The sequence below is a fragment of the Colossoma macropomum genome, unplaced genomic scaffold (assembly GCF_904425465.1).
Source record: "Colossoma macropomum unplaced genomic scaffold, Colossoma_macropomum, whole genome shotgun sequence".
NCBI classification, from domain to species: Eukaryota; Metazoa; Chordata; class Actinopteri; order Characiformes; family Serrasalmidae; genus Colossoma; species Colossoma macropomum.
Window position 1 is genome coordinate 1159743 of NW_023494796.1, and position 14808 is coordinate 1174550.

The 14808-nt window shown below is 39.4% G+C and overlaps 1 protein-coding gene across 1 annotated transcript in view; it reads left to right on the forward strand.

The window, feature by feature from the left end:
• LOC118816958 (zeta-sarcoglycan) overlaps positions 1 to 14808 on the forward strand; it is a 323041-nt gene that overhangs the window by 238832 nt on the left and 69401 nt on the right. The window contains exon 4 of the mRNA XM_036583569.1: positions 8087 to 8174. Within this exon, the coding sequence (XP_036439462.1) occupies positions 8087 to 8174 (88 nt within the window). The remainder of the gene's footprint in view (positions 1 to 8086; positions 8175 to 14808) is intronic.

Here is a 14808-nt window from a genome sequence, read left to right on the forward strand (position 1 = left end):
TGTGAGCCTCATAAGAGTTTAAATATGCTCTAAGAATGATGTTTCATAACAACTTGGTGCAATTTGGAGAGAAATTAATATTCCCAGCAGGGGGTTTCTAGTAATGAGAAGTGACTAGCTCTAGTGGTTGATGGCAGCAGAGCTTCCTCCTCGTTGAATCAGAGCCAAAAAAGACTGATGGTTTAGCATGGGAACAGAAATATGTGAAAAATATAATGTTTCAATAATAAATTACAGCCATATATCTATAAAAAGTTCTTCAAAAATTGCAGCAAAGTCGAATTACAGTTTAGCTGTTGGTCATAAGCTATTTTGGCCAAAGTAAGTAAATGTTTAGACTATATTTTAGCTGTTATTCTAAGCTTTTCTATTTTTGCTAAACCAGCTAAACTACTGGACTACAGTTTATCTATTGATCTGAGGTTTTCTATTTTGGCTAAACTCTTCAGCTACACCTTTAGCTTTTGTTCTACCCTGATAGCGAGCATATATCGGTCCGCTGGCTTGATAAGGTCAGCACCCCGCTGACTGTTTGCCACTGCTGGTCCACCCTCGGACCACCCAGATTACTGTCCTGCAAACAAGCTCTAACTAGTTTTTAATCTTCTCGAACAGATTTTAAATGCACAGAGACTTTTATTTTGGAAAATAAACTTAGAAAAACATTACAAACAACTGAGAGAAAAAAAAATAGGCCTGATATTAAATTATTCTATAGAAAATATTGTTGCTGACACTGAGCTAGATTATAATTGTTTACTAAACTAATATACGAAGTATAACTAAAGAAAGGAAGGAAGAAAAAATAAGAAAACCGGACTGTAACTGGAAAATGACTGATGATAAGTGGGATTTTGTCTATGACTCTGCACAACCACCGGTGGGCCGCCCGGAAAACGCTGTGCAAAACGCCAGTGGACCGCCAACTTTGCCATCACTGGGCCAGCAGTGGTCCACTATCCTCTTGCTATCAGGGTAGTTATTCTGGTTTGTCACTGAACTAGCTAATATATTGGACTACAGTTTATCTATTGGTCTAATTTATCCTATTTTAGCTAAACTAGCTAAACTATTGAGCAACACTTTATCTGTTAGTCTAGTTATTCCTTTCTCATTAAACTAACTAATTAACTGGATTGCAGTTTAGTTGTTGGTCTAAGATATTAATTTTAAATAAGCTAACTAAACTATTACACTACAGATTGGCTGATGGTCCACGTTTGATTCTTTTTTGGCTAAACTAGCTAAACTGCTGGATCTCACTTTATCCGTCATTGTAAGTGATTCTATTTTAGCTTAACTAGCTAAACTGTTGGATTATACTCTAACTGTTCACCTAAGTGATTCTATTTTAGCTTAACTAGCTAAACTGTTGGTTTATACTTCAACTGTTCACCTAAGTGATTCTATTTTAGCTTAACTAGATAAACTGTTGGATTATCATCTAACTTCACCTAAGTGATTCTATTTTAGCTTAACTAGATAAACTGTTGGATTATACTCTAACTGTTCACCTAACTGGTTCTATTTTAGCTTAAGTAGCTAAACTGTTGGACTGCAATTTAGCTGCTAGCCTAAGTTGTTATATGTCAGATAAGTAGCTAAAATATTGGGCTACAGTTGATTAAGCTATACTATTTCAGCTAATACATTGAACTGCAGTTTTCAGTGATGCTCTAAGCTATTTTAGCTAATCTAGCTAAAACAATAGTTAAGCTTCAGTTAAGCTATCCTATTTTAGCTAAGATATTTCAAACATTGGAGTACAGCTTCTGCTCTAAGCCACTTTAGCAAAGCTAGCTAAACCTTTAGACTATAGTTTAGTTACTGGTCTAAATTATTCTATTAAGCTCAGCTATTCTATAAGCTATTATAGCTTATAGTCTGCAGTTTAGCTATTCATATAAGGCCTAGCTCAAACTTTCAGGCTCAAAAACATGGCTGTGTTCACAGTTTTCCAGTTCACCACAATAAACGACAAACATGAGGTTATATTACCTACTTTACCTTTGAAACTGTAGACAGCAGCAATATTTTTGCTGTGGCCAGGTAGCTTCAGTGAGCCTTGCAGCCATAATGTTAGCGCTATTAGTTAGAATGTGAGGAACTGTCAGGCTTTGCATTATTAGTGGCAAATATCTGCCCTAATAAAGGACGTGGTTTTGGCAGACTCAGGAGAAAGCGGCTAAATTTGGGTGCTGAGCAGCTGTTTGTTACTGAGGACGTTAGCATTAGCGCACAACGCCTCGCTTTGTCTTTTTCTCCCTGTATCTGAATCATCTCACTCACACACACACACACACACACTTCTGCTTGCTCGAACACACACTCACACACTCCGGGCAGGTGTGCGTGTAGTTGATAAATGAACAAAACAAAACAAAACAAAAAAAAACAAACAATGGAATTTAGAAGTAATGAAGCGCAGGTGGCGGACGAGAAAGAACAATGAATTGATATGCTCGAGTGACATTTACCCACATACAAACACACATGCGCTACCGAAAGGAGAGAAACAACCAAAAGATATCGTCAAATTACAAGTTTGCACTCTGATGCGAGTTGTACGTTTCTGTCGGTTTCGGAGGCGGAAAATCAGGCCGCTACGTTGGTGTTGTTTATTAAAATGGAAATGAAGGTCAGAGTAAAGTGTAAACCCCTGAACAAGGGAAAGTAATGATGGAGGGCTTTCATATTTAAATGTCAGTGAGATTACGCGTACGCTCCACGCTCTCGCAGATTGGACAGGTGACCGAGCACGAGCCAATCATGTCAGGTCTGATGGAGCAGCTCATCAGCGAGCGTGTTTGAATGCTAAACTGTGCTGCATCGGTTTTAGCCCTGAAGTTAAATCTTATTTGTCAGCTCCACAGGAATAAATCCGCAAAACTTAACAGCTGACACCTCTGATCAATTTTTCTTACCAGAAGCTGATGTTGAAACTTTGAATATTGGCTGATACAGATGCTGATTGGGCTGGCTTTACATGGTGAAACTTCTATGCAACTAGTTGCATGTAGTGAGTTGCCTGCAACATATTTTTTCATGCAACTTATCAGTTACATGAAGCAATTCAAAAACAAAGTTTTTAAATTCGACAGGAATAAATCCGAAAACTTACCAGCTGACGCGTCTGGTCTGTTTTCTTAGTGAAGCTGATGTTAAAACCTTGAATGTTGGCTGATACAGATGCTGATTGGGCTGGCTTTACATGGTGAAACTTCCATGCAACTAGTTGCATAGTTTTTTAAATTCGACAGGAATAAATCCGAAAACTTACCGGCTGACGCGTCTGGTCACTTTTTCTTAGTGAAGCTGATGTTAAAACCTTGAATGTTGGCTGATACAGATGCTGATTGGGCTGGCTTTACATGGTGAAACTTCCATGCAACTAGTTGCATGGAGTGAGTTGCCTGCGACATAACTTCCATGCAACTTGTCAGTTAAATGAAGAAATCCAAAAACAAAGGTTTTGAATTCCACAGGAATTAATCCAAAACTTACTGGCTGACACGTCTGGTCAGTTTTTCTTACCGAAGCTGATGTTAAAACCTTGAATATCGGCCGATACCAATGCTGACTAGGGCTGGCTTTACATGGTGAAACTTTCTTGCAACTAGTTGCATGTAGTGAGTTGCCTGCAACATAATTTTTCATGCAACTTATCAGTTACAAGAAGCAATTCAAAAACAAAGTTTTTAAATTTGACAGGAATAAATCTAAAAACTTACCGGATGACGCCTCTGGTCACTTTTCCTTACCAATGCTGATATTGACACCTTGAATATTGACCAAAACAGATGCTGACTAGGGCTGGCTTTACACGGTGAAACTTCCATGCAACTAGTTGCATGTAGTGAGTTGCCTGCAACATAAGTTCCACGCAACTTATCACTTACATAAAGCAATTTAAAAACAAAGTTGCACACAACACATTTGATTACTCCACTAGTTAGCTGAATGTCATTCTTGGTCTTTTTTGTATATCTATTTTTTGTACGCCTTCTGGGTGAGGATGTGAATTTATAGGGTGTCAGATTAGAAGAAGCGGGGGGTTTCAGACATTTTCCTCCCCCCAAACTTCAGTTATAACATAACCACATTTATGTTTGCACACAGACTTAGTGCTACATCTGAGTTCTCTGTGTTCAGCTATGCTTCAGATGTTTGGCGATGCCTGATGTGAAGGATCTGTGTTAATTACACTGTCTGGGTTTTGCTGGTATTGAGTGTTTTGCTGGCATTCAGTAGTAAAAGTTTGAGTGAATGTTAATGCAAATACTGTGTTGGGTTGTGCTTATTAAGAAAGCAACAATAAGATATTCAGCTTGCAGTAACATTAACTGTCTGCCCTCCTTAAAATTCAGCAGCTAATGAAAACAACAAAACACACTTGAAAACCCTTCAAAATCCACCTCAAAGCAGCTGTCAACATTTCTCCTCACCTTAAAAAGGTTTTTTTTCCTAGTCTTCAACTCTAAAGCAGCACGAGCTGTTTGTTTAGAACAGCATTAGCGATGGTTGCATTCTTCACTGTGGACAGAGTTTCCCTTGAAGTAATCTCTGACAGAATTGATCATGTGGTTTCTGATGTTGATATACTACCCATATGGAAATGTGATACATGGCCATATATACAGATACATCATAAAGGATCAGTCATGTATTTCAAAATGTCTGAATAAAATACACCCGCAATGTACATGCAATCGAAAACCTTATACTGTATGAGAGGCAGCTAAGTAATATATACCATCCGTATAAGAATATTGTCTATCATATATTGTTAAATATGTGTTACGCATATATGTTTATAAATTGCTGCTGTCAGAAAAAAAAACAAAACAAAAACAAAACTCGTATCTCCAAAATGGTAACTTTACAGGAGAAGGAAAAAACATACTATACTTTTAATATAAGTCAATGGAACCAGACATTTCTCCAATTAATTTTGGGCCGTTTCTTTAAGTCCATTCATCGTAAAATTTATATACGATGTAAAGGAGAACAGATTTTTTCAAATTATGTCAAAAACTGAATAACGACAAAAATGGAGATACGAGGTTTTGTACCAACAGCAGTGAAATGTTGATATATGGCTGAAATATAAGTTGGAATGTAAGCTGGCATATATTTCAGATATATGACTTATATGAGTTGGATATATGGGAAATCCATATATGCTAACATATGTCATATATTTGAAATCCACATATTGCCACATATCAGATTTCTAGATGGGTGTTGCCTCCAAAAATGGACAAAGTGTGGACTAATATAACAATTTGCTTTTCCTCTTACAACACATGCAATGCGTCAGCTGTGACATTAGCTGACTCGGTATCCAGCGTTTACACTGGAGTTACGAGGCTAATTTAGCTTTGTGGCGAAAGGCATGCTAGCACAGCTAAAACCAGTCGCAGCCCTATTGAAGACTGAACTTTGTCTGTACTGCTGTCTATGTTTATAGATAACAGTGTGTCACAGTGTTGGAAACCACTAATCTATTAGAGATTACTGACCTACATGGTTGGAGGTGAGTGAGTGATGACTAAGGCTTACGCACAATGCTAAGACGCTAACTGGTAGGCTTCCATTACTTGTTTGCTACATTAGCCTCATAGCTCCAGTGCGAAACCTGAAGCAGTGGCATTGTCTGATGGACCGTTTTTGGGTTAATCGAGGGGAAACTGTAAATTTGATTTCTGTCATTGCTTCTCAGCAGTGCAGATGTCTACGGCTGATCCCAGCGCTTATGGAAAGGCAACCGCGTCCCTGGCAGTAGCTGTTGAACGCCGTTGGCGTGGAGAGATGAGATTTGACGAGAGATAATAATATTGTTCAGAACATTTAATCTCGTTTCTTACCCATTTGTTTTCCCCGAACGCGGGTGATGCGTCCAACGCTCCTCTCGGCCCTCCTTCGTATTGGATTTGTAAAAGCCTGCTGCTTCTCAATTTGGCCGATTTGAAGAGACAGATTTGTCCTTTAATCCAACATCCCTGTTAGCCTTGTTCGCACAGCAGAGGCAGTCTGCTCTAACCCAGAGAACTCACAGCAATCGCTGGAGATAACAAAAGCAGGCTGAGTTATTTCTCACTCACAGCTCATTGAGACAAATAGAGAAAATGTGTGCAAAGTGCTAAATCTAGCTTTTGATCCATACCACATTTGTGTTTTTAAGGATTCTATTACGATTCGAATTTGATTAAAAGTTGTTGTACTTCCACTGACTGGCCACTTTATTAGAAACACCAACCTCGTACTTCCAAAAACTGGCCACTTTATTAGAAAGCACCCACCTTGTATGTCCACTAACTGGCCACTTTATTAGAAACACCCACCTTTAACTTCCATTAACTGGCTACTTTATTAGAAACACACACCTTACATTTCCACTAACTGGCCACTTTATTAGAAACACCCACTTTGCACTTCCCCTAACTGGCCTCTTTATTAGAAACACCCACTTTGCACTTCCCCTAACTGGCCACTTTATTAGAAACACCCTCCTTGTACTTTCACTAATTGGCCACTTTATTGGAAACACCCAACTTGTACTCCACTAACTGGCTACTTTATTAGAAACACCCACTTTGCACTTCCCCTAACTGGCCACTTTATCGGAAACACCCACCTTTAACTTCCATTAACTGGCCACTTTATTAGAAACACACACCTTACATTTCCACTAACTGGCCACTTTATTAGAAACACCCTCCTTGTACTTTCAGTAATTGGCCACTTTATTGGAAACACCCACCTTTAACTTCCATTAACTGGCCACTTTATTAGAAACACCCTCCTTGTACTTTCAGTAACTGGCCACTTTATCAGAAACACCCACTTTGTACGTCCACTAACTGGCCACTTTTTTAGAAACACTGATGTTGTTCTTCCACTAACTGGCCACTTTATTAGAAACACCCACATTCTACTTCACATCTGCTCCTGCTATTTAGTAAAGCCACACCAGGACTCAGATTAGGTTAGATGGCCATGTTGTGCATCATCAGATGAGCTACTGAGTGTCCACCAGCAAGGAGCTAGAGGAGAGGGGTTTCTGATAAAGTGGCCAATGACTGTATATCAGGGCAGAAAATACAAAAATAACCCAAAGAAAAGAAAAAAAACGACTGACCTTGACTTTGAGTCTGGCTGTGTGATCAGCTGAGAGCTCGGACTGGGTGGGGGGATTTGGGGGTAATTGGACAAGAGTGTGAATAACAGAGCAAAGTGACTGACAGCAATGAGAGATAATTATTCAGAGTTAACGCCAAGTGTGGCCATGACGGCTCCAAAACAGCCCCGCTCGAAAATATACGATGGACGCTGGGGATCGATGAGCTGTGACATTTCAGAGATAACCCTGCAAGCGTCGTCCTCCACGCGCACACACACAGACGGGCCTGTGATGTATATACTCCATATATTACTGTTCTTTGTGAAGAGTACAGCTCACACACAGAGTGTTTCTGCTCATCAGTCATACAGAACTGTGTGTGCTGTGAAAAAGACATACATCACATTATATACAGTGTTACTGTGTATAACAATAATATTAATAACAATATTGTATATAACAATACAGATTGCATGTAATGTGCATGTGTATATATATATATATATATATATATATATATATATATATATATATATATATAGACAGAGAGAGAGAGAGAGAGAGAGAGACATATAAGGAACATACAATTGTCACATATATGTACCTGCATATATATAATGCAAATAGGCCAAATTATTATTACATATAGAAACTTACATACACCTTACATACACATTACATGCAATCTATATTGTTATATACAATATATAACATATATATATATATATGTATATATATATATATATATATATATATATATATAGAGAGAGAGAGAGAGAGAGAGAGACATAGAAAGAAAGACTAGAGAGGGTTATCATTACGGGTCCAAGCACCAAAGAGAACGACTGAGAGCTCCTCTATAGCTTTCTCTCAGTATATTTATGTTATGATCATTTTTCTTTCTCTTTTCATTCGGTATCTGTATTAATCTCTCCTTCCCTCTTTCTCTCCTGTGTGTTATAGGACAGTCCGCTGGTCCTCCAGTCAGATCGAAACGTAACGGTGAACGCGCGGAACGACCTCGGACAGCTGACTGGACAGCTCACAGTGGGTGAGTGTGGAACACATGCACTCCTACAGTTAATCATTCAGCTCGACGGCAAAGAATTTAAACCAATTCTTTCATTTATTCATTTAAAACCTTACTTAGAACTAAGCAAAACAGCCGCATTAGCTAACTAATTTGAAAGAAATACAAAGGGGTTCTGAAACGTTTGCATGCCAGGACTGGTGCCATTGGTCTTGAAGACCACTGAATATTTCATGAATTGAAAAACTTATCATAAAAGTTTTTGGCCCACTTTCACTCAATATTGAAATACTTTGTTTAACTGTAATTAGCGTTACTGCTAGCCTACCACACACTGTGTCATTTCATTTGAAATATCGATACCACAAGTTAGGTGAAAGCAAGCTTATTGACCCAAAATGACCTTCACTTAGCTCTGCTCTTACAAAACAAACAAGCTAATACAATATGATCTCCTCACAACCCTTAGTTTACATAGCACTTATATCACAACTAATGTTATGACACAAGTGGACTCGACACAGCTAATTAGCTAGCAAACATTAGCATACATAACAGCTAGCTTGCTAATGTTACCCTTGTTTCAGGGCAGAGTTTAGGGGAAAAAATGAATAATTACCTGTGTAGCAGATAAATCTGTTAATAAAACAGCTTTACTGGAATTCATGTTGGTCTAAGCTACTAGTTTATGCTGGTCTTGTGATATAAACTGAGTCTGTTCTACAGTTTCTCATTAGGCTGAATGAATAACTGGCTCTAAATGTAGGTATTGTGATATAAACTGAGTCTGTTCTACAGTTTCTCATTAGGCTGAATGAATAACTGGCTCTAAATGTAGGTATTGTGATATAAACTGAGTCTGTTCTACAGTTTCTCATTAGGCTGAATGAATAACCGGCTCTAAATGTAGGTATTGTGATATAAACTGAGTCTGTTCTACAGTTTCTCATTAGGCTGAATGAATAACCGACTCTAAATGTAGGTATTGTGATATAAACTGAGTCTGTTCTACAGTTTCTCATTAGGTTGAATGGGACTTTTACCAATGTTCCATAAAGAGTAGGAATTTCCTTTCTTTCTCTCTCTCACTGTCTTTCTCTCTCTATCTCTATCTTTCTTGTCTCACTCTCTTCTTCTTCTCTCTCTCTCTCTCTCTCCGGGAGGACAGTAAAGTGCTTGTTGTTTTGTATTAGCTATGGCTCTGTATGAAAGGAGCATCATGGTGGACTGTAGTTTATTCATATTGCTCACACATCAAAGTGAAAACGCGTCTGTTGGCGCCGCGCCGCCGTACGTGTGTGTGTACCGTGTCCCTCGCCGAGCCGTGTTTCTCACAGCCTGTAATTACGTACATCGCCACGAGCAAAGCAATTTTAATACAACAATGCGCGCTTTAGCTCCGTGGCTGAAGCTGTCTGCGGTAACTGCCTCTTTGATGTTCACTCAGAAAACACTGCGCTCGCTGCTTTCACCGAGCTGAGAGAGGCAAGAAATGCTGTCTTCCTCTCAGAGTGTGGAGGATATCGCGGCCCTGAAACACGCACCATTTACACTTCTGCTCATATCACTGTTTAAGTGCCTTTTTCAGTGTATGAAAGGGAATTTATCCCTCGAATGATAAACGTTTAAAGCTAAAGTAGCTCAACTGTAAGAGGCAGAAGCTGACGGTGATGGTTTCACTGGAAGAAAACCTTGGCATGGTGTAGTTTGGCTTTGTACGGAGCCCCACTGGTCACATCCTGTATGAATAAAAATAATGTGTGGCCACAACTTAGTAAGGCCTGAGAATGACATAATTCAGTCATGGCCACGACTTAGTAAGGCGTGGGAACAAGATCCTAATGCACGGCCATGACTTGCTAAGGCATGGGAACAAAATCCTAATGCTTGGCCATGACTTAGTAAGGTGTGGGAACGAGACCCTAATGCGTTGCCATGACTTTGTAAGGCGTGGGAACGAGATCCTAATGCGTGGCCATGACTTTGTAAGGCGTGGGAACAAAATCCTAATGCTTGGCCATGATTTAGTAAGGTGTGGGAACGAGATCCTAATGCATGGCCATGACTTAGTAAGGTGTGGAAACGAGATCCTAATGCATGGCCATGACTTACTAAGGCATGGGAACAAGATCCTAATGCATGGCCACGACTTAGTAAAGTGTGGAAACGAGATCCTAATGCATGGCCATGACTTACTAAGGCATGGGAACAAGATCCTAATGCTTGGCCATGACTTAGTAAGGCATGATTTCATTTCCATGCCTACTAGTTGTGGCTATGACTTAATTATCTCATTCCCACGGCTTAATAAGTCATAGCCACGCATTATTTTTATTTATATGGGATCCCTAGCTTTGAAATGATTAAAATGATAAGATCACATTATTATATTTGTTAAACGTTGAGTTATTTTGTGCAGTTAATCACGATTAATCACATAGTTTTTATGTAGGTAACGGTGATTAATCGTTTCATTTTGTGTAGCAAATTTCTATTTATTGCATTGCTGTTGTGTCAATGGTTAATCATATTATTTGTGTAGCCAATTTGATTAGTCTCATATTTTGGGTAATTAGTTGTGTTTATTCACATTATTCATTACATCAATCATGGATAATCACATTACTTTGTGTAGCCAATTCTGATTAATCTCATCATTGTAGGCAATTAATTGTGATTAATCACATTATTCGTTACATAAATCATGGTTAATCACTTTTTTGTGTGGCCAATTCTGATTCATCTCATTATTTTGGGCAATTAATTGTGATTAGTTATATTTTTTGTTACATGAATCAAGGTTAATTTTGTTGTCCACTATTTACTTAATCTTGTGTAGATAATTGCATTTAGTTGCATTATTAGGTGTAGTTAACTGCAAATAACTATTATTTTGTGTAGTTATCTGCAATTAATCACATAATTTTGTGCAATCACAATTAATAACTAACTAATTTTGTGTAGCCATTCATGATTATTTGCATTATTTTTTTGTAATTAATCACAATTCATCGCATTGTTGTGTCGTCAATTATGATTAATCAAAATGAATCTGATTATTTAACTTAATAATTGCATTAATCACTTTATTTTAATGTAATTATTTGCAATTAATCACAATGTGTGTGCAATCACATTATTATCCTAATTTTGTGTAGCCACTCATGATTAAATACATAATTTAACAACACTCAATTTAGTTTGGGTAGTTAGTGCCAATGCATCCCTTAATTTTGTGCAGTTTTTGGCATTATTTTGTGTAAACTATCATGATAAATTGCATTATTATTGTATCTGGTCAATCACGATTTATCACACTGTTTCGTATAGCCAGTCATGGTCATCATTCACGATCAATTGTTGTGTGTAATCAGTCATAATAAATTGCATTATTTTGTGTAGTCGATCACGATTAGACACATTATTTAGTTCATCACTTAATTTTGAGTATTTAATTGGGAGAATGTTGTTATTGCTCTCACTGGTCATCAGTGGTCAAAATTGGAAATCATGTGAATTTCACGTTCATAGTATGTTTACATGATAAAAAATATCATGTATAGAAAGAGAGATGAACATTAATGGCAGCCTCAGCTGTGGAGGAGCGCTCAGTCTTTCTAGTTCACTCTTTGGTGCTTGGACCCCTAATGATAACTTTCTCTAGTCTCTCTTTCTAAGCCTCTCTCTCTCTTTCTCTCTCTCTCTCTGTCCCTGAACTGGCTCTCAGTGACATTAATCTCCGAGCGGCCTGTCCTGTGTCTGGCTGTGTATTCTGATTGCCTCAGGAGAGCGAGGTGCATCGCTATAATCCGCCCCATATGTTCATATGAGTGATTCTGCAGTGCATTGTGGGTGACAGAGGGGTTAATGTGTCAGGAGTGTGACTCCATTACCTGCAGTCAGGTAATGGAGCTGTAATGCTCTCCTGGCTCCAGGCTCAGGGTTGACCTTGTATGGACGAGAGCAAAGAGTTGTAGTCCAGAGACATAAACTCACTGCCCACTCTATCAGAAACCCCAGCCTTGAACTTCCACTCACTGGCCACTTTATTAGAAACTCCTACCTTCTACTTCCACTAACTGGCCATTTTATTGGAAACTCCTACCTTCTACTTCCACTAACTGGCCATTTTATTGGAAACTCCTACCTTCTACTTCCACTAACTGGCCATTTTATTGGAAACTCCTACCTTCTACTTCCACTAACTGGCCATTTTATTGGAAACTCCTACCTTCTACTTCCACTAACTGGCCACTTTATTGGAAACTCCTAACTTCTACTTCCACTAACTGGCCACTTTATTAGAAACACTTTACTACTGTCAGCCAGTTCGTTAATTCTGGTCAACGCACTTGGTTAATCTGGATATGCTGGTCATGCTTAGTCATGTTGATCAACCATATTTCGTCATGCTGGTCATTCTGGTTGACCAGTTTGATTATGCTTGTCATTGAGCTTGGTCAAGCTGGTCATGCTGGTTAACAAGCTTGGTCCAGGTGTTCATGCTTGGGCATGTTAGTTGACTCACATGGCCATACTGGTCAATGAGTATGGACAAGCTAGTCATGCTTGGTGATGCCGGTTGACCAGCTTGGCAAAACTACTCAAAGAACTTGATCAAGTTGGTCATGCTTCGTCATGTTGGTCAACCAGTTTGGTCATGCTGGTCAGGTTAGTTGACCAGTACGGTCATGCTAATCAATGAGCTTGGTCGAGCTAGTCAACCAGTTTGGCCATACTGGTCAACAAGCTGGGTCAATCTGGTTGTACTGGTGAACTAGTTTGATCATGCAGGTCACCAAGCTTGGCCAAGCTAGTCATGGCTGTTTTTGTTGGATGACCAGCTTGGCAATGCTGTTCACAGAGCTTGTTCAAGCTGGTCCAGCTGGTGATCCTTGGTTATGCTAGTTGACCAGTTTGTTCCAGCTAGTTATGCTCGGTTAACCAGTTTGGTTGTGCTGGTTGACCAAGCATTAGTAGCTTGAACAAACTGGTCAGACCAAACTGGTTAACCAAGCATAACTAGCTTGAACAAACTGGTCAACCAGCATAAGCAAGGAAGACCAGCAGCTTGACTAAATTCACTGACCAGCATGACCAAACTGGTTGACTGAGCATAACTAGCTTGTTCAAGCTGGTCATGCTGGTCATCCTTGGTTACGCTGGTTGACTCACTTGTTCAAGCTAGTTATGCTTGGCCAACCAGTTTGGTCATGCTGATCAATGATTTTAGTCAAGCTGGTCATGCTGGTCAACCAGCTTGGTTAAGATGGCCAGGCTACACTTTATCCACATTGGTTTAACAGAATCCAGAGTTCATGTTTTCATTGATGAGGTTAGCTATTTAAACAACCAGCTAGCTAGCTTGCTAACTTTATTGCTAACTTTTTTGTTTGTTGTCTTTGCTGATGAGTCATTTGTGTCGTTAATTCATTGTAATGACAATTTGAAAACAGTTATACAGCTGGACTTCTTCAAAAGCTCCTCCCACCTTCAAGATACATCATCAGCAGATGACTTTCCATGTGTTTAAACCGGAAAATCTAACTCCAAAGATCACCGTAGGAATCATGTTTACAATAATGGATATGTTTTTAATGTTGGCCCCTTTAACTGTGCAACCTTGATTATTTTATTTTATTTATCAAAAAAATTGTATTCCTTAATTTAGCCCCTTTTATTTCCTTCCTCCTCTCTGTATCCTTCTATCCCTCCATCCTCTTGGAAAGGCAGCTGACAGAGGGCGGATCAGGACGCTGTCGCCTGTTGTTGACTTTTTCATTTTTGTAAGAGCCGCCCGCGTAATGAAAGGCTTTCCGTGTGACGATTTCATTATGGACGGGAAGGAGGAGGAGGGAAAAAAAAGAAAAAGAGAGCTGTGAGGGGCCAAAAAGTGTTTTGGGAAAAGCATCAGGACAGTGAGGACGAGGCAGGGGAGGTGTGTGTGGGGCGATGATGCGGTGACGAGGGGCTGCCAACTCGGAAAGTGACTTTGAGGCTCGTGTTTCAGAGACGGCGACGGAGTGTTTTAGTGAATTGGAGAGGCGAGTGTGAGTGTGTGTGTGTGTGTGTGTCAGTGTGTGTTATGGCGATGACTCATCAGCAGGTCGGTTATGTAATTGTAGTGCAGAAAACGGTGTTTCATCATTCAGCTCATTTGAGTGATACAGAGCTGCACAGAAACCTACTGTAGAGAACTCTCCAATACTAATACAGAGAGAGAGAGAGAGAGAGAGAGAGAGAGAGAGCGGACAGGGAGAGACAGAACAGATAAGGATAGAGAAAGATACAGAGAGAGAGAAACAGAGAGACAAAGGAGAGAGAAAAGATAGAAACAGAGATGGAGAGAACAGAGAAAAGAGTAGAGATAGAGAGGAGAGAGCAAGAGAAACAGAGAGACAGATGAGAGAGGAGAGAGAGAGAAAGAGAGAGAAGAGAGAAAATAATAGAGATAGAAAGAGAGAGGGACAGAGAGCATGGTGGAGAAAGAGAGAGCAGAGGGAGAGGGAGAAGAGAGAAAAGAATAGAGAGAGAAAGAGCAAGATAGAGATAGAAAAACTGAGAGAGAGTGAGAGAAGAGGGGCAGAAAAGGTGAGAGTGAGAAGAAAGGAGTGATAGAAGAATGACAGGAGGGAGAGAGATAAAGGAGAGAGAG